The 27,533-nt window shown below is 41.6% G+C and overlaps 1 protein-coding gene across 2 annotated transcripts; it reads left to right on the top strand.

Moving 5' to 3' along the window:
- The first annotated feature begins 374 nt into the window (after positions 1–374).
- Positions 375–27,101, top strand: KCTD14 (potassium channel tetramerization domain containing 14). Of its 2 annotated transcripts, none has more exons than XM_020989499.2 (2): positions 375–799; positions 26,325–27,101. In XM_020989499.2, the coding sequence occupies exons 1-2, from the start codon at positions 779–781 to the stop codon at positions 26,994–26,996; spliced, it is 693 nt and encodes a 230-aa protein (XP_020845158.1). In that variant the 5' UTR covers positions 375–778; the 3' UTR covers positions 26,997–27,101. The 2 variants fall into 2 exon arrangements, with proteins under 2 accessions (XP_020845158.1, XP_020845157.1); XM_020989498.2 differs by lacking the exon at positions 375–799 and adding an exon at positions 15,021–15,441.
- The last annotated feature ends 432 nt before the right edge of the window (positions 27,102–27,533 follow it).

Genomic DNA, 27,533 nt, shown 5'->3' with positions numbered 1-27,533 from the left:
TCCCTATCAAGAGGGATCAGGGCTTATGATTGCATAGGTAGGGGGAAAGAGTGAGTTGAATATAACACCAAGATTACTAGGAGGCAGAAAAATGGGGTTGCCTTCAACAGAAGAGGGAAGATAGCCGTACCCTAAATGTTCTGGCTCAACAGAAGAAAGGTTTTTTAAGGTAAATTAGACACACAGGGAACTATACCATTTCTCTTAGCTCAGATCTCCTTGTATATACAATTCTTTGGCTCTTTGTCTGACCTTAGGCTACATTTGCCCATTGTGTCCTTTGGAACCTGATTCTTTCACCATGTTGGACATGCATTCTACTTCTTGCCCCAGCCTGCTCAGCACCTGGTGATAATTGACCTTCCATTTGCCTGGCCCTGGCCCAGATCACAATCTTGCTCCATGGAGGGTTCTTGGGGTCAGCCTTTGTCTGGGCCATCTCTGGCCTCACACTTAAGCAGTACCAGGGGGCACTAAGGAAGGCTCTGCACAGAACTAGCATAAGCCTTTGACAGCCACAATGCTTGACTCACTGTCTGGCCTGCCAACAAGAGGAAAAGGAATTGTTTGCACTGCACCACAGGAACACACAGGGGTGGGCCAATTCAGGGAAACAAACAAGAAAAAAAATTGATTTCAGGACTGGTGATTACCTTCTTCATTGTGCCAGTGTGGCTGCATGTACATGGGTGGAGGACCTGAGATAACTTACTTGCAGCAAAGCCACGAGACAATCAGAAATACTTGCACCAAGGTTTCTGCTTAAGTTTGTCCTCAAATGATTCACATTAAACCTCAGGTGAGTAACTGATGCCAGTCAGCACTTTCTCATTCAACAAACATTTACTGATCTCCTATGTGCTCAACCCTAAGCCAGGTGGGTGCTGTGTGTGTGTGTTGTGTGTGTGTGTAGGGTGGACAGTAAGATACAGATGCATGTGTAATGAGGATAATCAGCAGAAACTCCTGATATGCTTTGGCCGGGGTACTTCCCAACACTAGGCTACTTTTACTTTTTGGGGGTTTTTTTGGTTTCTTTATTTTGTTTTTGTTTTTTTGGCTAGGCAATGGGGTTAAGTGACTTGCCCAGGGTCATACAACCCGGAAGTATCAAGTGTCTGAGGTCCAATTTGAACTCAGGTCCTCCTGACTCCAGGCCAGGTGCTCTACCCACTGCGCCACCTAGCTGCCCCTAACCAGGCTAAAGAGCATGTGAGAACAGAGGTCTCTGTGATGAGGTCCTGTGCCAAAGAGATTTGTTTACTGAGCAGGAAAAGCTCCCCATTTAGTAGATTTTTAAAAAGATGATGTCTGCTATTGTTTTCTCCATCTGTCAGGTGTGACAAGACACTTCAAGCTCATTTGACTCATTTGAGAGGGGAGGGAGGGGGATCTCACTTCCCTCCCCTGCAGCAATGGTGACTACACTGTCTTGGTCTCCATAAGCCTGATTTTGGTCCTCGAATCTCTAGAGGCCCCTTCTGCTTTGTTTTTCTTCCTCTGAACAAAGGTGACTGCATGGTGATCCTGAGACGGGTGCTCCCAGCTTTGGCAGTAACTTTGTTGTTGGGTTTTCTTTTGTTTGTTTTCTCAATTCAATTTTATTTTCAGTTCTGAATTCTCTCCCTCCTTTCTCCCTTTCCCCTACTCATTGAGAAGTAAAGTAAAATAAAGTAAAATGAAAACCATTCCAAATATATAGAGTCATGCAAATTCTTGCATTAGCCATGTGCCAAAAAAAAAAAAGAAAGAAAGTATGCTAAATCTGCCCTTTGAGCTCTCCACATGGAGATAGCATGTTTCATCCTGAGTCCTTTGAAATCATGGTTGGTCATTGTGTGTTGATCAGAGTTACTAAATCTTTCAGAGTTGATCTTTCCTGTATCCCTGAGACTGTATAAATTCTTCTCCTGCCTCTGCTTACTTCACTTTGCATCAGTTCATAAAAGTCTTCCCAAGATTTTTGGAGAAAGAAAAACAATCTCCTTCATCATTTCTTACCCCATAATAGTATTCCATCACATTCATATACCATAACTTGTTCAGCCATTCCCCAATTAGTTCTTTTGGTTTCCCATTTTTTGGTACTACAAAAAGAGCTGATATAAATATTTTGTACATATAGTTTCTTTTCTTCTTCAGTCTCATTGGGTATAGATCTAGTCACTGTATCACTGGGTCAGAGGGATACACAGTTTAATAGTTTTGGGGCATAATTCTGAATTGCTTTCTGAAATGGATGGGCTAGTTCCCAGAACCACCAGCAGTGCATTGGCATGCCTGTTTTCCCACAGCCCCTCCAACATTTGTCATTTTCCTTTTTTGTCATCATGGCCAATCTGATGGGGGTGAGGTGGTACCTCAGAGTTGTTTCAATTTGCATTTCTCTAATTATTAGTTATGTAAAGCATTTTAAATTTGGCTATTCATAGCTTTGATATCTTCCTCTGAAAACTGTCTCTTCATATCTTTTGGCCATTTATCAATTGGGAAATACTTTTTGTTCTTATAAATTTGACTCAGTTCCATATATATCTTAGAAATTAAACCTTTATCAGAGAAACTTGTGGCACATATTTTCCCCAATTTCTGTTAGCAGTAACTTTGTTAAGTTGGAGAGGTTGAGAGCCCCTAGATTCAGGTCCACCTCCATTGGGTCATCTTTGCAACAACTTGTTGGAGATAATCACCTCCAGAAAGGAAGCATCAAAGCCAGAGCAGATGGGGAGATCTTCCCCTAATTAGTCCTTTTATAGTCTAACCCTCTTATTTTAAAGATGAGCAAACCAAGGTCCAGAGAGGTCAAATGACTTGCCCCCCAGGTAGTAAGTAAGTGGCTAAGCTGGGACTCACCCAAGCGTTCTGCAGGGAGCATAAACTCACTACCTCCCAAAACAGACCATTCCAGTTTTTTTTTTTAATAGCTCTCTTTGTTAGACCTATTCAGTGGGGGCATCTGGCTCTCTGCCCTGCCATGCTGTCTGTGCCCACATCCCTCCTCCTCTACCTCTTTTTCTTACTCTGCTAATGGTAAGCAAATCAATGATACCATTGCTACTAGACAGAGTGTGACAATTTATTGCCCTGTGGTCCTATTCACAATCTCTATAACTGCTCATATTAAAACTTCCTTTTTTGGCCCTATTGTTTAAATGCCTTGTATCTCCTTATAAAATTTAAAATCCTCTAAGATAGAAATTGGGTCACGTTTGTGTTTGTATCCCTAACAGCAGACATATAATAGATACTTAATAAATTTATGTTCACTCATCAATTAAGTTTTTTCTGATACCAAGCTTAAATTTGTCTTGTTGTAATTCTGAGTTAACTCCTTCCTCTTAGGCCATGCAAAACAAGTCTAACCCTTTTCCCATGTCTCTCCTTAACACATGAAGAGGTGGTCTATAATATGGTTTTGCATTATTGAACACGTAGAATCTATATTAAATTGCTTACTATCTTAGTTGGAACTCAAACATTTTTTAAATGAATGCCAAAAATTGTCCTTACATGTAATGGGAAAATTAAATATAATTTTTTGGGGCAGTCCAGGCAATGGGGTTAAGTGACTCAAGGTCACACAGCTAGTAAGTGTTATGTGTCTGGGGCCACATTTGAACTCAGGTCCTCCTGAATCCAGGGCTGGTGCTCTATCCACTGCAACACCTAGCTGCCCCATGAAAAATTAAATATTATTTTAAAAAAGAGAGAGGTGGTCTAGGCCCTGGGACAAGATCAGTAGGGAAAAAAGACTGCAGTAAAATGTCTTGTCTCCTGGAGCAATATTCTGGTGTCTCCAGCAAGCAGAAACCCACAGACTACATCCTGAGAGCCCATTTTATTCGTGGATACTTATGACATGCTAGAACGTTTTTTTCCTAACATCAAGTCTAAATCTTCCCCTCTGAAACTTCCCACTCTTTGCTTAGTTCTGCCTACTGAGGCTGAGCAGAACAAGTCATAAGTCTTCTCTTCTCTAAGCTTAATATCCCTAGTTCTTTCTTTTTTTATCTTAATTTTTTTCTTTTCTTTAAATTCAATTTTATTTTATTTTCAGTTCCAGATTCTACACACACACACACACACACACACACACATACACACACCACTGGGAATCCCTAGTTCTTTCGAGTGATCCTCATATGGCACAATCTTAAGGTCTTTCACCATCTCTGTTGCCTTCCTCTAGGTACTCTCCAACTTAACATCCTTACTACTTGGGCAAGTATTAAACCTATTTAGGACTTAGCTCTGTTCTCTCTAAAATCAGAAGATTAGGCTACATGACCCCTGAGGTCCCTCGCAGCTCTAAAGCTGTGATCCTATGATCTGAGGAGGAAAAGGGAACACAAGTAATGTGATTAGGGAGCTTCTAAGTATGGGACAGTATGTAGCTAAGGGCTGAGTTATGTGGTCTGGAATTTAAGTTGTAAGAGTTCAGAGAAAAGCAAGATCACTTAGTAATCTAGTAATCACTAAGGGAGGTCTCCGTGGAGAACGTGGGATTTGAGATGAGCATTAAAGGATGATCAGGACTTAGACATTTAGAAGGCAGAAAGGAGACTTTTATTGGTCTGTCTTCCTTCCTTCCTTCCTTCCTTCCTTCCTTCCTTCCTTCCTTCCTTCCTTCCTTCCTTCCTTCCTTCCCTCCTTCCTTTTTCTTTCTTTTTTCTTTCTTCTTTTCTTCCTTCCTTTCTTTCTTAAGTCACTGGATTTGTGAATTTATTGGTAGTGGGAATTTTCCCCTGAGTGAACCTCCCTCTACCAACAGAGATAGATACTTCTTGCATAATTTATGGCCTTGGACAGCTGCCTGGGGCACTGAGAGATAAGTAACTTTCCCCTGGATACACAGGAGGTGTGTTTTAGAGGTTGGTTTTTAACTCATTCCTGACTTTGAGGTCAATTCACTATCCACTATCCCATTCTGCCTCTCCTCTTCCTACTTTTCTAGTGTTTTTAGTGATATCTTCTCACTTGATCAACATTAACTCAGGCGGCTGAGAAGGAAAGAAATGGGAAGGGTGTGTCCTCCTTTTGACCGAAGTCTGATATCACAACTTTAGGGGAACCCCTAACTTCATAAGAGGAGAGGGAAGCCTGGGTTCTTACTCCAGGAGAGACTATGAGAAAAAATTTGTTTGGAGGAAGCCCTTCTATCCCAGGTTTGGCAAGACTTAGAGGAGGTAAGACTAGAAAGTCACACAACTGGTTTTTTAACAAACAGATCAGAACTTATGTTCAAAGTGGAATGGCTGGAGGAGAGTTTAGGGATCATCTAGTCTAGAGGTTTTTAACTTGGATTTCAGGAATGGATTTCAGGGGATCCTTGAACTTGGCTGGGGGGAAATCATGCATCTTTATTATCACTAACCTATGGTTTTCTTTGAAATCCTGTGTATTTTATGGTATGCATTTAAAAACAATATTCGGAAGAATCCATGACACATAAAAAAGGGTGGGACCCTTTGGTCTAGTTCAGCCCTTTTACTTGGCAGAAGACAAAGAGGGCTGATGACCTGACTGAGGCTACGTGGCTGGTAGGTGATGGTGTTAGGACTAACACCTAGGCCACCTCACTGGAAAGTGAATAGTTTTCCACTAAATCACGTTGCCTCCACATGAAGGTTTCCCCTTCAAGCTATTTCCTTTGGGAGGCAGCACACTGATTCCACAGAAGTTGCCATTACTCAGACCATTTTTTGGTATTCCTCTTTGGGATTTGCTATCTCCAAAAGGTCCATTCCGTGTGTCCCTGCTTTCCACCCTCTGGCCACCACCCTGGTTCCCATTCACAATTCCTCTTTCCCAGGCTACCCTACCAGACTTTGCACTAGTCTCACTAGCCTCAAGTCTCTTTTCTCCAATCCATTCTCCACACACCTAGAACAGCCCCAAGGAGAAAGAGTGCTCAGCTTAGATCTAGGAGACTAGGGTTCAAGACCTGGCTCTGACACTTGACCTCTGTGTACTTTTGGACTTCTCTAAGCCCTGGTTTCTTCTTCTGCAAAAGGGGAATAATAGTACTTGTGCCACCTATTTCCCAAGATTGTTCATCAGAAAAGCACCATAGCAAATGAGGAAGATAGAGTGGACAGAGCACTGAACTTGGAGTCAGAAAGAAATGGGTTTGAATTCCACTTCTGACATCTACTAGCTATGTTACCTTAGTCCTGTGGCCTCAGTTTCCCCATCTATAAAATGGAGTTAATATTGTAATACCTACATCAGAGCATTGTTCTGAGGCTCAAATGAAATAATATATCTCACTTTAAAACTTTATTGCTTTGTACTAATAGAGTTACTATGTCTTTTTGTTTTTTTAATTTGGGTTGTTTCTTAGGCAGACTTTTTTTATTGTCAAAAACGTCCATACCTGGAACAAAAATGTTTCTGCTATTGTTTCAGGTGGGGCTGCTGGGATTAGTCATTTTTAATAGTATTTTTCCCAATTATATGTTAAAGACAATTTTTAGCATTCTCTTTTTTATTTGTAAATTATTTTATTTTAAACCTAAATACAAAATAAGCAAAGAAAAAAGGAACTTAAATACTAAAATGAAAATAATACAAAATAAGAAAAGAAAAAAATCATTGCTATGTGCGCAGCAGAACATGAGAGAGGATTCAAAATATACAGCAATGAATTTACATTTCAAGAAAGCCTATATAATAAATACTAAACATCATGCTGAGAGCCATCTGTCTTTTCTTTGCTTCCTTATAAGTTTTGTTTTGTTTAGCATTCGCTTTTACAAAATTTTGAGTTCAAAATTTTTCTCCCTCCCTCTCCCCCCCTTTCTAAAACAGTAAGTAATTTGATATAGGTTATATATGTGCAATCATGTAAAACATATTTTTGTGTGTTTGTATGCTGTAAAAGAAGAAACAAACCAAAAGGAAAAAAATCATGAAAGAAATAAAGTAAAAACAGTATGCTTCAATCTGCATTCAGACTCCAACAGTTCTTTCTCTGGAGGTGAATAGCATTCTCCATCATGAGTCCTTTGGAATTGTCTTGGATCACTGTATGACAGAAAAGAGCTAAATTAGTCATGGTTGATCATCGTACAATATTGCTGTTACTGTGTACAATGTTCTCCTGGTTCTGCTCACTTCACTTATCATCAGTTCATGTAAGTTTTTCCAGGTTTTTCTGAAATCCACCTGCTCACCATTTCTTATGGAATAATAGTATTCCATTACATTCATATATCACAGCTTGTTCAGCCATTCCCCAATTGATGAGCATCCCATCAATTTGCAGTTTTTTGCCACCACAGAAAGAGCTGCTATCAATATTTTTGTACATGTAGGTTCTTTTCCCTTTTTTTTTATTAGAGCTAATATGTCTTAAAGTACTACATATATGTGAGTGATTATCATTATGATGTTTCTCTGCTTAAATAAAGACCTTAAATGGCTACCTATAACGTACAATCCAGCTAAATGAAATCCAAGTCCCTGAACGCAGATTCAAGGCTCCAGAATAGGATGCCATCTTACATTTTTGGCCTTCTCTCCCTATCCTCTTAATTTATATTGACTTTAAAAAAAAAAAAGATTGCTATTGAGATCATTCTATAGATATCATGTTTTTACATTGTCTAGATTTCCCATGTACCCCTTTTTCCTTTTCCCAGACAGCCATCACCTATGAAAAATAATTTTTAAAAAAAAAGAAGAGAAAAAATAATCAAAACTGGTCAATATGTCAAACAACAACAATATGACATTATATGCAATGTTCCATGCTGATGGACCTTAATTTCTACGAAAGAGTGGGGCAAGTGTCTTCTCACATCTCTTCTTTGGGGCCAAACTTGTTTTTTATATTCCTACCCTCTTTTTAACGTGTCCTACTTTTTAGCCAAATCAGAATCCCTTAAATTTCCTAGCTCAGTCCCTGCACAGAGCAAGTGCTGAATATTTATTCAAAGAGTGATCTCAGATTCTGTAGCACTCTTCTGAATACCCTTTTGGTGGTGAATCTTTCCTTTTTTTTCTTTTGTGAATATTTCTCCCTTTGGAGGATGGATTTGATTTTTTTTCATATCTCAAAGTAATCTATAGCCAAGTCCAGTTAATGACTATGGTCAAGCTGCTGGTACTTTTTGAGATTTTTTAAAGGAAATATGACCATAAACAAGGATATTGGTGGTCCCACATGGATCATAATGCAGCCATTCTCAAAGAGAAGCTACCCAATATTTTGAGCAATAGTAGTCTCATTGAACTAAGTATATATGTCTCCCAAGGGACTTATTTTGAGGGAGACAGCCCATTTGTAAACATGAAGCCTGGCCTTCAACATTGCCTTCTCATCACATCTCATATTCCAAATTACACCAATCACAAAATGTTAGATCTGGCAAAGGATATAAGATATTGGAGATAGAAGGAATCTATGTAATATTGGAACATCAAATAAAAGGAGCTTTAGAGATTATTTAATCATCTCTCTCTCCACCACTGCCATCTTACAGCTGAGGAAACAATCTCAGAAACATAAAGCAACTTGTCCAAGTTATACTGTAATTTACTGGAGGACCAGGACTAGATATTGGGTCTTTTGACTCCAAATATGCTGCCCTAACCATTAAGTACATGGGAAGAATGGAGCACTCTATGTCAAAACTTGAATAACATTTCTTCCATTCAGGGCTTACAAAAGTATTTGAAAATGTAGTAACAAGAAAGCGTCCAGCAAGATGGTGCAGGTGAGAGATTATGTCTCTAGCTTGTTCCCTCTCACCACATCAAAAAAAGAAATACCTCAAATTAAATAATATCAACAAGAAGAAGAAGGAAATAAGTTTCTATAAGATAATTTCTACAGAAAAAAAACCCAGGTCTACGTTATAGGTTGACCACTCCTAGATGAGCTTAGCACTCCTCATTCTCAATACTATACTCTTTGTTTGGCTCAGAGAACGTTTGGCATTGTTTCTTGAAGTCTGCCCTTGTCAGTGGTCTAGCCGGACCCCACTATTCCTTAATGGGTGGAGGGAGGTTCGTGAATTAGACTAGCCCTTATGGACTAAACAATGAAGACAAGGATAAGGAAAGGTCCCAGAAGTGCTGAGCCTGTGTCAAAGTTATCTTGTATAGAACAGAAAAGACTTCCTTCCAGAGAGGAATAGCCTTGTTCTGCTTGGACCAGGAAGACAGAATGAGAAGCAGTGGATGGGAGCAGCTAGGTGGTACAGTGGATGGAGCACTGGCCCTGAAATCAGGAGGACCTGAGTTCAAATCCAGCCTCAGACCAAACACTTGACACTAGCTGTGTGACCCTGGGCAAGTCACTTAACCCCAATTGCAAAAAAAAAAAAAAGCAGTGGATGGATGTTGCAAAGAAAAAGCCTTAGGAAGCTTTCATAGCAAAAAAGAAAACTTCTTAACAATTAGTATCTTCAAAAGTGGAATGGGGTGCCTCAGGAGGCAGGGGGTTCCCCTATACTAGCAGTCTTTGAGCAGAGGCTGAATAACCACTGGTAAGGTATGTGGTAGAGGGGATCCTTGTTGAACTATGAATTGGACTATTTGGCCTCCGAAAGTCCCTTCCAACTGTGGTATTCTGTATTTCTTCCTTTTCTGCTTTTACCTACGGTTAGAGACAGAGTTGAAGAAAGAGGAACTTTGCTGATTGTCGTGGGAATACCCAATAGCCAGGATCACAAAGATTCCTTGTGTCTGAGCTGGCCAGACCAGTCAATAAGATTAGCTCGTTAATAAGATGCTGGAGTGCTGGGTTTGCATTGTCTGGACTATGGGGGAAGGTTGCTACAGGCAACCTGTTAACAGAAAGCCAGCCTCAACAAAAGATTCTTTCTTTATGGACCCCAAGATTCTGTCTGTTGGCAGTGGCCTACCACCCTGGCTAAGAAGAGAATGGTTTCCATATGGGAATAGTATAGATCCTGTTTCTCTCATATTATAAGGTTTACAAAAATGTTTTCTTCTCAATGGCCCTATAAAATAAATAATGCAAAAGTTGTTATTCTTCTTTTATACATGAGGAAAGTGTGGCTCAGAGAAGATCAATGATTTTTATATTACTCCAGATGGTAATTCTTTAAGGAGCCATGATTTCATCAGTGGGCCTTCCCCCTCTCATGTCAGCTCACATCCCCTGCAATTCAGGTCATTTCAGCAAGCATTAATGAGGCAGCTAGGTGGTACAGTAGATAGGACAGTGTTAGACTTCCAATCAGGAATACCTGAGTTGAAATCCTCCCTCCGACATTTACTTAGCTGTGTGACCCAAGGCAAGTCACTTACCCTCTGTTAGCCTTAGTGTCCTTATACGCAAAATAAGAATAAATAGCACCTGCTTCATAGGGCTGTTATGAGTCTAAAATGAGATCATATTTGCAAAATGCTTTCCAAAACTTGAAGCACTGGGGCAGCTAGGTGGCACAATGGATAGAGCCCTGGCCCTGGAGTCAGGAGGACCTGAGTTCAAATCCAGCCTCAGGCACAACACTTACTAATTATGTGACCCTGGGCAAATCACTTAACCCCAACTGCCTTGCAAAAAAAAAATGCTTAAAGCATTATATTAAAGCTATTACTATTATTATATGCTAGGTACTCAGTGGGGATACACCAACAGAACTGAAAACAGTCCCTATCTTCAGGAAGCTTACATTTTATTCAGGAATTCAACATATAAAAAAATAAGTAAATACAAGATAATTTAGGGAGGATCATGTTATTCATGTTATTCATTCATCCTTTGTTTCTGAAGAGGACAATGACATCATGGGGAGATGTCTTGACTTGCGCATGAATTGGATTTGTGAGGCAGAGATGCACAAAGTTGCCAGTCTCAATCTCTCCTCCAGAGACATCAAAGTCCAGTGGCAGGACAAAAGTCAAGATGACTGGTGATGGCCTGGGATGCAGTGGTGTCTTTGATGTCTGACCAAGCTCTAAGTACTCCACAGTGCCTGCTTGAGCCATCTTCATGGCAATTGGAACAAATTGTTCTCATCTGCCCATTCCACGAGGGCAGCTAGGTGGCACAGTGGATAGAGTAATAAATCTTAAGTAACTAGCAATCCATTTTGTTGACTGGTTAGGGAGCTAAAATAAAAAATGAATTTTCCATCCCTCAGCAAGAGAACTTGTACAATTCTCCCATTTTCCACCTCGTACATGTGTGAGCATTTTAATGGTCATAGGATTCAGGGCTGTAAGGGACCTTAGTGGTCACTTAGTCAAACTCCCTCATTTTATAGATGAGGAAACTGAGGTAGCAGGATTTGAACCCAGATCATAGTGTTAAATCAGAGCTGGAAGGGGCAGGAAGAGGCTATTAGTCAAATTAGTCAAATCCTCTCATTTTGCAAATGAGGAAACAGTACTAGAGAAGTTGAAGTAGCTTGCCCAAGGTCACAGGGGTGGTAAGCTTTAGAGGTCCAATTTGAACTCAGGACCTCTGCCTCCAGAGCCAGTATTCTTTCACTGTACCCTACTGCCTTCTTAGAGATCATCTAGTCTAAGCCCTTCATTTGACAGGTGAGAAAACTGAAGCTCAGACTCCAAGTCCATCACTTAGTCCTCTCTTTTCCTAAGGAACCCCATGGAATCATTTAAGAAGTCTGATAATGGCACCTCCCCTACAGTTGGAGCCACCCAAGTCTCAATATCACAAGAAACTGGCCTTTTTTTTTCATCTTGAAGAGGAACTAGTGTGGCTTCTGATTGATGATTCACCATTAGAGTTATTTCACTGATATTTAACAAACTTGGCTGAGATAAACCCTGATGGCTATGGAGTGTTACTGTTTACAAAGTGTGGCCATGCCTATTGTCTCATTGGATTCTTAGATAGGATCTTCTCCCAAAAAGAGGAGAAGGGACACAGAGACCGCCAGAATGACTGACAGATCTCCAAGTGTAGCACTTAACATCAAAGAGTTCCACCAACCCCTGAGCTTACCCTCACCTATTCTACACATAATAGGTATACTCAGTGGGTACTGGGTTATTCTAGGTTGGGCTCCAGTTCCTTTCATTCTCCAGAGAATGAAACCACCATGTACCCTAACCAGCGAGGGTCTGTCAGTATCAGACTTGCCATTCTGGCCAGGGCTGGTGGCCTGGGACTATCATGTGAGCTACTTCATCTCTCAAAACAAGAACAAAGACTCAGAACCAGGGTTTACGTGGTAAGGCAGCCTGGGCACATGAAATCTGTCCAGCCTTCTGCTGTTTACCACAGACCAGTTCTTATAGCATCCATAACTGAGAATGGAGCTCTGTCTCTGTTCCTTAAAATCTCAGACAAGGCAAGCAGACTTCCTGCAATGGAAAATGCTCTCTAATTGGAGTTAAAAGACCTGACTCTAATGCTAACTAGCTGTGTGACCCTGAGCAAGCTCCTTAACTTTTTCTGAAGTTTGGTTTATCCTTCTGTAAAATTATATTAAGTTCCACAAACACTTCTCAGTGCTCAGTGATGGGGATACCAATGTGAAAAGTGATATATACTAATGCAATCATGGCCTACATTAAGAGAGGCTTCCTATCCAAAAGGAGCGAGTCGATAGCTCCACAGGCCTCTACCAGGTTCAGGCCACATTCAGGGTACTGGGTTCAGTTCTGGATGCTACATTTTAGGAAGGACCTTGATATACTAGAGAATGATCAGGACGGTGACAGGACTGTTAACCATAGCTTACAAGATTGGTTAAAAGACCTGGGGATGATTGGCTTTGAGAAGAGAAGACTTAGGGGGAACAGAATTGATAACTTCAAGTATTCATAGACTTAGAGAATCGTAACTAGAAAGCACTTTTGTAGGGCTGCCACGGGGAGGAATCTTAATAGCTCTGTTTGGATCTAGGTGGCAGAACTCAGATCTAAGGATGAGAGTTTCAGAAAGACAATTTCAGCTTGACCTAAGGCAAAGTCTCTAACTGAGCTGTCCACAAATTAAATGGGTTCTATCGAGAGTCCACATCATGGGACATCTTTAAGTGGAGGCTTAAGTGGAGGACCATTTGTAGAGGATCTTTGAAAAGGATCTTGTAGAAATTCCTTTTAAGATACATAGACTAAGATAGCCTCTAAAATCCCTTCTAGATCTGAGATTCTATGATTCTAATAAAAATTTACAATTGAATGGGAATTCCAACATGTATACAAATTAAATTCAAATATTAATAAATTATTATTGAACTATGCTCAAAGTGCTGTTCTATGCTATGAAATAAGATGTTTCCTTCCCTCCTGGAATTCATAGTCTGATTTGGGAATAAGATACATATTTGGATATCAATTATGCACAATATTACATGTTGAGTAGAATGTGCTCTGTTAGGGGAAGGGTTGTTACTGACTGGGGATCAGGGAAAGTTTTATGGAAAAGGCAGTGTCTGAGTGGGGCTTTAATGGATGCACTGCATTCTTTAATAAGGATGGGATGCTAGAAGGTAGAAAGTGATAGGTGCAAAGGAGAGGTCCAGATAAATTGCTATAAGAAAATCTGAGGAAGGAAAGATCACTTTCTGCTCAGGACATTGTGAAAGACTACATGGAGAAGGCAGAATTTCAGCTGGGTATTAAAGGAAGAGAAGTTTAACAGATGGAGCTGAGGAGAGATTGACCTTCAAAGGGTTGTTGTGAGGAAAGTTGATTCATTCATATACCATCAAAACCTTGGTAAATGTTCAACATATTTATTGGAAAAATGCTGACCTGTACTCAAATCCCAGCTCTGATAAATGTACTAGCTGTGAGGCCTTGGCAAAGTCACTTAACCTCAGTTAATTCAGAAGCTCAGTTTCCACATTTGGAAAATCAGAGTAATACTACCACCATTACCAACCTCACCTCCCACTCGATAAACTTCGGTATCTCCCTATCATCTCTAGAATCAAATACGAAATCCTCTGGCAGAGAAAGCCTTTCATAACCTAGCTCCCTCTACCTTTCCAGTTTGCTTGCTCCTAGCTCCTCACATACTCTTCCATCCAGTGACACTGGCCTCCTGGCTGTTCCAAGAATAAGACACTCCATCTCTCAGCTCCCAGCATTTTCTCTGGCTGTCTCCCGTGCCTGGAATGCTCTCTGTCCTCTTCTCATCCTCATTTCCACCTCCTGGCTTCCCTGAAGTCCCAGATAAAGTCCTTCTTCAGGAAACCTGTCCTGATCTCCCTTACTTCCAATGCCTTCCCTCTTTAAATTATTTTCTATTTTTTCTATATATAGTTTGATTATAAATAGTTGTTTGCATGTTCTCTCTGTCATGAGATTGTGAGCTCCTTGGAGTCAAGAACTGTCTTGCTTTCTTTCTATCCCCAGTGCTTAGCAGAGTACCTGGCACGTGGTAGGTGCTAAATAAATGTTAATTGACAGACGGGAGACCTATTCTACAAATACAAATCTGAGCTTCAACACCTAACACCACAGGATCATAGATTTAGAGCTGGGATCACAGATTTAAGTAACTGCAACTCAGAGAGATTAAGAGACTTGCCCTAGGTCACATAGGGAGTAAATGGCCAAGTTCAAATTCAAACCCAGGGCCTCCACCTTCAAATCCCGCCCAGTTTCCCACTGCATGAAACTATTAATGTGTGACCCTGGGCAAGTCATTGTTCATTCCAGTATCATCAGTCTGTTCCTCATCTGTAAAATGGGGATAGATAATAATTGGTGTACTCTTCACGTCACAGAGCTACTGTGAGGTAGCATTTTTGGAAAGGCCTGCACACTCTACTTTTGGGAGGCAACGAAGTGCGGAAAGAGTACTGGGTCTGTAGCTGGGGTGCTTGGGCTGGAATCGGGGCGCTGCCATAACACGTCTGGGGCCATGGCTAACTTAAGAAGGTTTATTCTGTAAAACGGGTATTTGAGAGGTACGAGCTTTATAAACTTGAAGAGCAGGAGGAAAGCCGGTAGTCACAGCAATATTCAATACAATATTCAAAAGCGCTACGATAGCCATAGGACTCAGCGCTGGAAGGAACCTGGGAATCTCGTCTACATTTTACAGATCAGGATGACAGGCAGAGGACAGGCATTCGCTCAAGGTCACAGAGCCAAGCCTTGGACGCAGAACCTCCTGCTACAGCGGTGCTAGTGCCCGGTCCTGGGCCCCTACAACCCTTACCCTGCCTGCTCTGCCCCAGGAGCGGCAGCTAAGGAGCCTTCCGCAGCTCTTAACGCCCGATGCTCCTGGCTCTGAGGAGGGACGGGCAGGACTGCTTCCGCCTCCAGCCTCCTCCCCTAGGCTGCACCCCACCCCTCTCACCTGGCCGGGCTGGGCTGCCAAGGCCGCACCAGCAGCAGCTGGTAGAGCTCAGCCACGCAGGACAGGTGCCAGCCAGTCCGGTCCAGCCCGCACCCAGTCCGGGGAGCTTCCAGAGAAGAGGGATGAGTTTTATGGCCGAGCCTCGACCCCCGGGGAAGCCCGCGGCGCTACAGACGGTGAGCTCAGCTGGCTGAAGGGACCTGGGAGCCGCGTTCGTTCTCGCTCCAGTCTGTGCCTTACTCTCCCCTTGGCCCGGGCTGCGGGATGTTCGCTGACACCTTGGCTTTTGGCCACCCCTCTGCTCTCCCTCCTTCCTTCTCTCTCACATGTACTCTCTGTCAACCCTTCTCTCTCTCCTGCACCTGCAGGCACGTATTCCCACGCGCCTCGCCCGCACACAAGCACAACTACACGACTAAGCACACTTACTGCCCTGCGCACTTACACACTTACACACTTACACTCACTCGCCTCTTCCAAGCGCACAGGCGCAAGCACTCTGCGCTCCCCTCCTGCTCCTGAAATCTTTTCTTACTAGCCAGGTCGGAGGAAAGACAACCTAAGGGTGCTGTCCTCTCCGGAAGAAGCAGATCCTGACTCCCCAACCCCCTCCGGCCTGGTCGAGAGAAAGCCCAGTCAGCCCAATTTAATGGCTGTGGCCCTTCAGAATTCTCCAGGCTCTCTGGCTAGGAATTCACCAATCGCTGTAAGGAAGTGACTAAAAGCACTTTGGTAATTGTTTAAAGTAGACATTGTCTCAATGGAATGCCAAAGAGTTTCCTAGTAATGGGGAATAAGTTTTCACTCTTATGAAAAGGGGAAATAATGGCGAGAGACTCACACTGTGCAGTGTCCTACCACAGTGTTTCTTTTGTTTTGTAGTCTGAATTTTATCAGAATATCTCCTCTAGTCTGTATTGAGCATCATTCCCTCCTCTTACTTTGACTATGGGAGGTTTTTAATGGTGTTGATAAAATTCTCTTGCTAACCTTGTGGAAGAGATTGGAGTAAATCATAGTACTGTTAGGGGGGGTTGGCAGTGGTTTAATGGTGGGAACCCAAGAAAAGTCATTAGAGGTTTGCTGCTAACTTGGAAGGTCTCCAGTGGAGTGTTCCAGGAATCTGGGCTTGCTCTTGTGTTTTCACATTATTATCATTTGGATAAAGGCATAGATAATATCACCATCAAATTCACCAGTGACCCAAAGCTGAATAGGATGACTCCTACACTAAATGACAAAGGTTCAAAAAGATCTCAGTAGGCTAGAACATTGGGCTGCATCCAACAAAATGAAATGCAGTAGGGATAAACAGAAAGTCTTGCACAGTGAGTTAAAAAAAATCAGCTCCACAAATACAAGACAGGGGTAGCATGGGTCAGCAACAGATTATCTGAAAAATACAGAGACTTCTTGTGAAAACTCAATGTCAGTTGACAGTGTGGTCTAAGAGAGATGTAGCATCTAGGAACAGAAGTGATCATCCTGCTGTGGTCTGCTCTGATCAGGACACATATGGAGTATTGCATTTAATCCTGGGCACCACGTTTTAGAGAGGACATTGATAAGAGGTGAGCAATCATGAAAGTGAAGGACTGATCAAAGAAAATAAGGATGTTTGTGCAAGAGATGAGAAGACCTAGGGAAACATGACTGATGACTGTACCTGGGGACTTGAAGGACTTTCATGTGAAAGATAATACCTAATAATAATAATAATAATTATTATAGCTAGCATTTTAAGTACCCACTAAGTGCCAGGCACTGTGCTAAGTGCTTTACAATTGATCCTTAAAACAACCTAGGGAGGTAGAAGTTATTATTATCCCCATTTTACAGTTGAGGAAACTGAGGCAAAAGTTAAGTGACTTGCCCAAGGTCACATGACTGGTATCTGAGGTCCTCTTTGAACTCCCAGCCCATTTCTTTATCCACTGCCCCACCTCAATGTCTCATAAGGAAGAGGGATTTGACTTTTTCTGATTGGCTGTAAAGAAGACTAAGAGTTGTAGGTGGAAGCTGTAAAGGGGCAGATTTAGGCTTGATGTCAGGAAAAACTTTATAACAAATAGAGCTATACAAAAGTGGAATAGACTGCCTTAGGAAGAACTGTTCTCCTTCACTTGAGGTTGCCAGGGTATACCACTAGATTTGTCAGCAGGAATCCTTTTTCAGTATGTGTTGGACCAGACCTTTTAGGTCCCTTTTAACACTGAAATTCTGTGATTTGGAACTAAGGGTGTGTGCCTTGAGTTAGAGAAGTCAGGGAGAACCCACTTCTTATAGGTGATAAAAACAAGGTTGGGTCCTTGGTGAGTTGTTACCAGATCTTCTAGGGAGGATCCTCCCATCTCCCCCTCCGATCTGAAAACAATCCATAGACTCCCCTTATCTCCTTTCTCCTCACAGTAACAAGCACAGGGTTTTCTAATAATGATGATAATCATTCACATAGATAGTTCTTTATGGTTATAGAATAATTGGATTTAGAGCACTTATACCTGTAAAAAAAAAAAGAGTCAAGATTTTGAACCCCAGTCTTCAGACTTCAAATCTAATGTTTTACAATGCCACGCTGCTCACAAAGCCCTTTTCCCACAACATCTCTACGATCTTATAACTGTGAGGAATTCTCTGGTACTCATTCTTCTAAAATTTATAGTCTTACAAAGTTGTCTGGAAGTACTGAGAGGTTAAGGGATTTGCCCAGGGTCACACACCAAGTATGTGTCTGAGGCAAGATTAGAATCCAGACTCACCTGGCTCCAAGGTCAGATTCTATTGACGATTCTGCCTTTCTAGGGGTGTATGGGGTTCTCAGGGAGGACTAGCACCTCTGATGTGAGGGTTGCCAAGCCCTTTTCAGGGCTGCTCATCCACCTTGGTTGTCCATCTTCACCCTACTCTCACTAATGGCTCCTAGAAGCTGTGGCATGCTCAGCAGCCACACCCTGGTAAAACTGTCTCTGCAGATGGGTTAACAAGGTTGAGGGTTTTTGACAGGTCTGACCCATCAGTGAGTTAGGGGGTGGTCTACCCCAAGCAGGTGAAGACTTCCCCCAGTTGACTGGGTGGATAAGAACAACTTGTTCCAATGGCCATGAAGGTGGATGTGAAGAGCTCGCTTAGAGCTTGTTCAGTTTTCAAAGATGCCAAGGTCATCAACTGCATCTTGGCCCATTGCCAGTCATTCTGACTTTTGTCTTGCTGCTGGACTTAGATGACTCTGGAAGAGAGAGTGAAGCTGATGAGTTTGTGAAACTCTGCCTCATGTAAATCCAATTCATGCACAGTCAAGACATTACCCTATGGTGTCATTGGTCCTTTTTAAAATGGAGGACAAATAAGTGTGGACAGAGTGTTGGACCTGGAATCAGAAAGACCTGGGTTTGAATCTTGCCTCAGACACTATAGCTGTGTGTTTTGGGGCAAGTCATTTAACTTCTCTGGGTGTTAGTTCCTTTATATGTACAATGAAGGGGTTGGACTGGATAATCTCTAAGTTTTTTCCCAGTTCAAACATTCTGTGATTCTAAAATGTGACTTCAGTGTGTGTTCCACCTTTACCTGTCTACTTCATATAGGGGATATAATGAATAATAAAAAAATAACCCTGATATTGTGCTTTGAGCTTTGTAGTTGAAAACTATATACGTTTAGCAATGCTCTGTGATTCTTTTTCTTATTGCTGTGTTATTGTTCAAGTGTGTGGCTTGGGAGCCATACTGCCCCATCAAGTCCAGAATGGCCTCTCATAGACAGCTACCTCCTTTTTCCTTCCCTAGGCCCTGTGCTAGTTAGGGTTGCCCATGGCAACACAGTTCTCTGGAGCAGTTAGGTTGCATCTGATTTTTTTTTAATCTAGCATGCTTTGAAGCATTCTTGGCAGCAGTCTGATGCAGTTTTCTTAAACACCCTCCATATGTCTTGTTACACTTTGGTTACCTGCAGTTTTGAATGTTTTAGGATGGTGAAGAATATCAACTGTTACAGAGATAATAATAACTAATGTTTATATAGCGCTTTAAGAAAGTATATATACACACCACTGAGATTATTTGAGCATCTAAGTAAAATATCATCATTTTGGAGGAAGAAACCATAGACCAAGAAAATCGGATGTGAGAACAGGGCAATGTCTGAGACTGTAGCAGAAGTATATTCCTCTGCCTCCTTTCCGTGCAACTTAGCCCAAGGATGAAGGTATATTTTAAACCACAAGAGCTCTTCATAAAGCAGGTTTACAAGATTGATTACTGCTGCTTTAAGTACAGCACAGTGATTTTTTTTTGTGGTGGTGAAATATTTTGTTAGCCATGTACCCCGTACTGTTAAGTAGTTTAACTCTATGATCTGGACTATTGTTTCAGATCAAAACAGCTCCCTACCAGACATAATGTCCTCAGACAGTGGGCAGGTTGTGATTTTTCAAGGATCTATAATTTCATTGGGGTGGGCCCTCCTGCTTTTGCTGCAGACTTCAAATCCTCCAATTTTTAGTAGAAAACATGAAGATCTATGACCAAAATTAATCCCAAAGTGAAAATTCTGGTGAAAAGCCTAGGCTGGTCTTGGATGATAGGCTCACAATCTATCAATGGACCAGTTGTAAAAATTCACATTTATAAAGTGCTCTAAAGTTTGTGAAGCATTTAAAATGTATGAGAAGCTTTTCCCAACCCCTCTTAATTCCAGGACCTCTACTCTTTTGATTATTTCCAGTTTATCCTGTCTGTAGCTTATTTGTACATATTTGTATGGTCTCTCCTCTGTTAAATTGCAAGTTCTTTAAGGGAAGGGGCTGTCTTTTGTTACTTTTTATATTTCTAGCAATTAGCACAGTGCCTGGCACATAGTGGGAGTTTAATAAATGTTGATTGATTGAAATAAAACATTAAACATCTACTAAGGGCCTACAAAGTGTCCTACAAGGCTTCTTGTAGAAGGTGGAATTTTATCATGTGAAACAGGAGAGAAGTAGGAGAAAGCGGCAGAAAGTACCTGAGTAATAGATAAGGAAGAGGGGAAAAGAGGGAGTTCATCATGAATGGCCTCAATTTTTTCATAAAATATGAATTCTCAGTTGAGAAGGAAGAGGGAAGGGGAAACCATGTGGGGTTTGAAAAGGGATGAAAAGGTTTGGAAGAGCTGCTGTGGAGAATGGGATAGTGAGTTAATAAGGCAGGTTTAGAAGGATTGCCTAGCAGCAGTCAAGGCCCAGTTGAGGTGGTATAACATTAATTTATAATGGACCTAGTCAGAACAGTTGTGTGATTTTCTCCACCTTTGTTCAGCAGTATTTTGTGTGTGACTGAGGTAGGGTAGAGGAGTGCTCATGGGAAGGAAGTAGGTTGAGGAATAACAGCTAGGGTGTTTGAGGGATTGGAGGTCAGCAGAGATATTGGGGCAAGAAAGTTAGATTTGAGAATCATCAGCATAGAGATAGTAATTAAATCCATGGGAGTTGATGCAATCACCAAGTGAAGTAGTTTGAAGGAAGAAGAGAAGAGGGCCCAGGACAGAACCCTGAGGGACACCTAGGGTCAGAGGGCATGCTCTGGAGAAGGATCCAGTAAAGGAAACAGAGAAGGAGTGGTCAGACAGGTAAGAGGAAAACCAGGAGAGAGCGTTTTCCTGAAACCTAGAGAGAAGAGAGTATCAAGGAGGAGAGAGTGATCAGCAGTGTCCAAGGTTGCAGAGAGGTCAGGGAGAATGAGGACTGAGAAAAGGCCATTGGATTTGGCCACTAAGAGGTCATTAGTGACTTTGGTGAGAGCAGTTTAAGTGGAATGATATGGTCAAAAGCCAGGTTGTAAGGGGTTAAAAAGAGAAACTAGAGGCTCATATTTTAATAGCCTTTTTAAGGCATTTAGCTACAAAGGGCAGATGAGATCTAGGATGATAATTAGCAGAGATGGCAGATCAAGTGAGAGTTTTTTTCAGGATAGGGGAGACATGGGCATGTTTGTAGGCAGTAGGAAATGAGCCAGGAGAGAGGGAGAGAGTGAAAACAAGTGAAAGAGTGGGGATGACAGAGGGGGCAATCTGTTGAAGGAGACAGGTTGGAATGAGGTTGCTTTGGCAGGTAGAGAGGCTAGACTTGGTGCAGCTAGTACAGGAGGCTGCGTCATCATGGGGCAGCTAGGTTTCAATAAGAGCTAATAGATGGAAGGAGTGGGAAAAGAATCGATTTAAGATGAAGGGAAGCTTATTGCCTATGGAACAGGTATTTCAGAGGGCACAAATTTTTATCTCCATTTTATACGGAGATAACCAGTCTCAGAGAAGTTAAATGACTTGCTCATGGTTACCCAGCTAATAACATGCTGTTAGAGCCAGGATATGAACTCAGTTCTCTTCAGACTCTAGATGTATTTTTCTTTTCACTATCCTACCCTATCTCCTAAACACACAGGGCCTTTGCAGCTTGGTAGTACCTGCTGAGGCTTTTCTTTGTGTGTGTGTGTGTGTGTGTGTGTGTGGAGAAAGTGACTTGCCCAGGGTCACAGAGCTACTAAGTGTCAAGTGTCTGAGGTCAAATTTGAACTCAGGTCCTCCTGATCCCAGGGCTGGTGCTCTATCCACTGTATCACTTAACCGCCCTGAGGTTTGTGTTTTTTTAATAGTCTATGAGTTGAACTGTCCAGGAGGGAACTCAAGGTTGCTAGGAAATCCAGCAACCCTATCCCTTGTGAGTCCCATCCTCCTTGGAATCTACAGAATCTATGTAACCCACAGTATCAGTGAAGAGACTGAATAGGGTTGTTTCTCAGAATTATGGTTCCTGCTGTACGTATCATTCTTCACTTTATACTTCTGTCTAATAAGGGTTCCTCATCTCCTTTTATGTCTTTTTTTTTTTTTGCCTTATGGTGAGGCAATCAGGGTTAAGTGACTTTCCCAGGGTCACACAGGTAGTAAGTGTCATGTCTAAGGTCGGATTTGAACTCAGGTCCTCCTGATTCCAAGGCCAGAGCTCCATCTGCTGCACCACCTAGCTGCCCCTCCTTTTATGTCTTTGTTTGGCAATGACTCCTCTCCTTCTGCATCTCTCTTGCTGGTTCCTTCTCTCCTGGACTGGGGCTACATGGATGCACTGACCTTCTTCCAGATGCTTGTCTCTGATCCTGCACTGGATTGTATCTCCACATTGGTCTGTACCTCCATCTGGCACTGGCTCCTCCTTTCCTGAGATGACCCCTCTTTTGAAGGCCAAGACTAAGGCTTTTATCGGATGTGATTTTCATCATCAGTGTCATGTCAGCTAACTCAGAACCTGAGAACTTGAGTTAAGACCAGAACAGACCATGCTAATGGGCAATACAGAAGGAAGGAACATGCATTTATTAAACACCTATGTGCCAGGCACTGTACTAAGTGTTTTAGAAATATTATTTCATTTGATCTGCACAGCAACCCTAGGAGGTATGTGCTATTATTATCTCCATTTTACAGTTGACGAAACTGAGACAAGCAGAGGTTAAGTGACTTACCTAGGGTTACACACCAGTAAGTGTCTGTGGCCAGATTTGAACTCAGGTTTTCCTGATTCCAAGCCAAGTATTCTAACTACTCAACTATCTAGGACTCAGACATCTTGTCAAGGAGACAGAAGGGGAACAAGGCATTTACCCACCTCCTTCTGAAACGTTCATGGGACACCTCCTATATTCTTATTAGAAGAACATCCTTCCTGTGATCATTTGTACAAGTTTGTATATGATTCCTTTCCTAAATTTTATATGCTTGCTTTTCCGAGTTAATATTAATTCTGAATTTCAACTTTTCATTCTCAAGGAAAATATTCATTGGCCCTAAGCTGAGAGCACAAGTTTAAAAAAAAGAAAGCCCCAGTATTTCCTGTTATTCTAATTTCATGTGATGTAGTAGATACTTGTTTAGCAATGGCTTCAAGTTTTGTCTGTTCTTGGAACATCTTAAATCCTGGGCCTTTCTTCTACTTGCTGTCTTCGATATGTGTGACATTGCTGGTCACCTCCTTTTTGTGAAAATCCCTCCTCTTTTGGTTTCCCCTGATCCAACACTTCCCTGGTTTTTCTCCTCTCTCTGATTACTTCTTGTGTCTTGGTTTCCTGGCCCATTTATCTCATTTTGGCCCCAGACTTTGGATATTCCACAAAGCTTGGTTCTTAGCTCTACACCAAGAGAAGGCATTCCAAATAAAGTCCTATGTCTACTTCTAAAAGTTCCCTTTCACTTGATAATGATTCCTGGTGACTGAGGGACTCTATTTTTGACCAGGAATATAAATGGAGGCACCCTCAGGATGGGATCTCAGGAATTAGATTCTGGTGCTGGTTTCACAGCTGTCTTGCTAGGGGAGCCTAAGTGACTCAGTTTGTCTCTGGGTCTCTTTTTCCCATGCTAATGAGCATGGTGCCTGTTCCTACTTATAATCTACTTATAAACCCAGTACCTAGGTTTATAGCTTATGTAACCTACATTTATAGTGCTTTAAGAGTGATAAAGGTCCTTTCCTCATCACATTCCTGTGAAGTAGGTAGCATAAAATTATCTCAGAATCACAGAAGTTAAAAATGGAAAAGGTTCTCTGAAGTTTTCTAGTATAATCCATATACCACATACCCTCTATAGATACTCTCCATATACCATATATTCTTTATACCATACATACTTCTTCCAGTCTTTGACTTTAGATTTCTAGTAAGGAGGAACCCATGAATTGTGGAATAGTGGAAAGAGATTCTGGAGTCAGAGGACCTGAGTTCAAACCCTGTTTTTGAAACTACCTGTGTGACCTTAAACAAGTCATTTAACCTCCTTGCGCCTCATTTTCCTCATCTGTACAACATTACACTACAGATGGTCTCTGAGGTCAATTTTAGCTCCAGATCTATTATCCTATTACCTCCTGGGGCAATCAGTCCAGCTTTTCTTTTTTTCTTTTTTTTTTGCATATTTTATTTATTTTGATTTATCAACAATCACTTCCATATGCTTTTGAGTTTAAAATTTTTCTCCCCCTTCCTCCCCACCACCCTCCCCAAGACGGTGCACAATGTGATATAGGCTATACATTTACATTCCTATTAAACATATTTTCACATTAGTGAAGTTGTAAGTAAAAATTAAAACCAATAGGAGGAACCATCAGAAAGAAGAAACAAAACTCAACAGAAGAGAAAAAAAAAGATAGCGATTCAACTTTCACAGTTATGATTACTATCTGTGTCTTTTTCTCCATCCTTTCCCCCCCTGTTTATGCTTTTCTTTCTCCTCTCTCCCTTCCCCTCCTCACCAGTACTTTGCTTTTGACCACCGCCTCCTTCAGTCTCTCCTCCCTTCTATTATCTCCTACCACTTCTTCCTTCCCTTCCATCCCTACAATTGCAACTCTTGAGAACTGTATTGTTATTACACCATGTTAAAGGAGTATACATAAAGGGGGGTGGATATTAGTTGACTTTGATGTAATGATAAAAAAAATCTAATCAAGTGGGTTAAATAGATCCAAGTAAGTGGATTAGTCTGATCTTAGAAAATGTACTGAGAAAGGAAGAGGCAGACAAGGGCAAATTACATTACAGGAAAAGACAGAAAATCCTATTACAGCAGAAGTTGCCTGCTTTTCCTTTCCTTTACTTTAGCTTTCTTCAGCTCCTTTTAGATGGGTGCTGCAGGGCTTTTATCTGCCTGGGGCCCCTTGCAGTGCTGTCTCCCTCCTTTCTGCTAATGCACTGGGAGATTCCTTTGTGGTAGAGTGCCTAGGCACCTGGTGGTTTTCTGAGCTGGTTTCCACCGGTTCCCCCCGCCCTCACTGAGGCACTCGGAGGTCCAGGTGTTGGTGTTTGCATGCTGTATCACCTGGGCTTCAGGATCTCTTCCTGGTTGACAGTTGGAGGTTCTAACAGCTTACTTGGTGTCAGGCTGGGATCAGCCAGGCTTGGACTTTAGGAAGACTTTAGGTTGCTTTCTTCAGCTCTTTTCAGATGAATGCTGCAGGGTACTTATCTGCCTGGGGCCTTTTGTAGTGCTGCTTCCCTTATTTGCTGAGGCACTGGGAGACTCATTTGCTGGGCTGCTGCACTGCTACTCCCTGTCTTTCTTCTAGTTCAGGTGTTCCAGGGTTTTTTTCTCGGGTGATATTTTCTGGGTTTTCAGAGGTTGATAGGGGAGAGTGAGAATGACTACCCTTTTACTCCACCGTCTTGGCTCCCGGAAGCGGAACTCCCAGCTTTTTGATAGCCCTAATTGTTAAGAAGTTTTCCCTTATGCTAAATCTAAATTTCTCTCTTTGCTACTTCCATCCATTACTCATAGTTCTGCCCTTTAGGGCTAAGCAGAAAAAGACTATTCCCTCTTCCATATCACAGTATTTGAAATACTTGAAGATAGCTATGAGTTCTCCCCTGAGTCTTACTCTCCAAGTTAAATATCCCTAATTCCTTTAACTGATCCTTTTAAGAAATTATAAACATCTAATCACCCTCCTCTTTTCACATATCAGTTTGTCAATTTATGTTCTAAAATGTGATACCCAGAACTGAACACAGTATTCTAGATGGAGTCTGACTGGGGCAGATCGTATAAAGCAGGACCATATAAACTGCCTAGTTTAGGACACTTTGCCTCTTTTAGCGTAGCCTCAGGTTGCATTAATTTCCTTGCTGCCATATCACACTGTTGACTTTTATTGAGTTTCCAGTTCACTGAGACCCCAAGATCTTTTTCAAACTATTTCTAGCTAGCTATACCTCATTCCTTTTAACACTTGTGAACCTGATTTTTTGGTAATCAAAGTGTAAGACTTTACATCAATCTCTATTAAATTTCATTTTATTATTCCTCCTTCTTTTTTAAAAATCCAACAAATTATGGAACTGAGAATCAGAAAGATTAGCTGATTTCCCCAGGATATTTATACTTTATATATTCCCAGCTAGAACTTTATACTTATACTCAAACATTAGTGCTCATTCTGCCACACTATAGATTATATTTTGCAAATAAAAAAGAAAGTGTCATGAAATTGTTGGGTGAAATCAAGGTGCTAATAGTCCTCTCTGATTACCTACAGATGTCACTTGTTGTTGAACTGAATGTGGGGGGTGAACTGTATACCACTACCGTGGGCACCCTGAAAAAATTCCCAGGCTCCAAGCTGGCAGAAATGTTCAATATGTCCAAGCCTCCTCGGCCTGATTCCCAAGGCAGAATCTTCATTGATCGACCAGGCACCCATTTTCGGCCCATCCTAGACTATCTCCGAAGTGGACAGCTGCCTACACACAGCATCCCAGAGGTATATAGAGAAGCCCAGTTCTATGAGATCCAACCCCTGGTCAAGCTCCTAGAGGAGACACCCCAGATCTTTGGTGAGCAGGTAGCCAGGAAGCAGTTCTTGCTCCGAGTACCAGGATACAATGAGAATCTTGAGCTCATGATCCGGATTGCCAGAGCAGAGGCTGTGGCAGCTCGATGTTCTGGTGTAGTGGTATGTGCAGTACGGACTGAGGAGGATGCCGCTCGCTGCCTTGATGCCTTACAGACTCTGGAGACAGACAAGAGATCAGTGGTCAAGTTCGGGCCCTGGAAGGCATCGCCAGCCATCACTGACCTGTTGGATTGTGTCAAAATGGACATTGAAGCTCAGGGGTACTGTGTTTCTTACCAGCCCTATGCAGCTGAGAAGGGATTCCGAATCAAGTCCTCTGATTACTTTTATAAATTCACTTTCACCTGGTGGTGACCCCTCAGTGGTCTAAGGATTGATACTTTTGGCTAGAGATGGGTGCTTATAGAAAAAGAAAGCGTTAAAACATTTAAGTGAAATAAATTAAGAAAGTAAAAACTATAGCATAAACATTCTGAATTTTTTCATGACAAAGAGGAGATAATGTAGCTGGTAGTCAGCACTAGAGAAGTAGGAAAAGTAGGTGAGGAGGTCTGGGCCCTCTTTCTGATTTTGTCTGTAACATTGGGCATATTCCTCCAATTCTCTGTACTTTTTTTCTCTATAAAAATATTTTTCTCTATAAAAATATGAGTACGTATATGTGTATATATGTATACACATACATATATTCATACAATCCAATTGTATATGTATACATACACAAAACATGGTGAGGACAAATGAGAAAGAATTGGACTAGATTGTCTCTAAGATCTTTCCAATTCTAATGTTCTGTTCTGCTTTCCAATATTATGTGATTTAAAGTCTCTTACATCTCTGACATACTATGATTCTAATATTTTTAAATATTTATAGTTCACCAGATAAAGG

This window comes from Phascolarctos cinereus, unplaced genomic scaffold (genome assembly GCF_003287225.1).
Source record: "Phascolarctos cinereus isolate Bilbo 61053 unplaced genomic scaffold, phaCin_HiC Scaffold_726;HRSCAF=1367, whole genome shotgun sequence".
In the NCBI taxonomy this organism is placed as follows: domain Eukaryota; kingdom Metazoa; phylum Chordata; class Mammalia; order Diprotodontia; family Phascolarctidae; genus Phascolarctos; species Phascolarctos cinereus.
The sequence above is the reverse complement of the archived record's forward strand: the minus strand, read 5'-3'. Positions and strand labels throughout refer to the sequence as shown.

Bases quoted from the DNA above. Each gene is read 5' to 3' on its own strand.
- KCTD14 (XM_020989498.2), top strand. From the start codon at position 15,184: ATGCTCCTGGCTCTGAGGAGGGACGGGCAGGACTGCTTCCGCCTCCAG. The intron at 15,442-26,324 runs GTGAGCTCAGCT...GATTACCTACAG, and splicing joins AGCCCGCGGCGCTACAGACG to ATGTCACTTGTTGTTGAACT.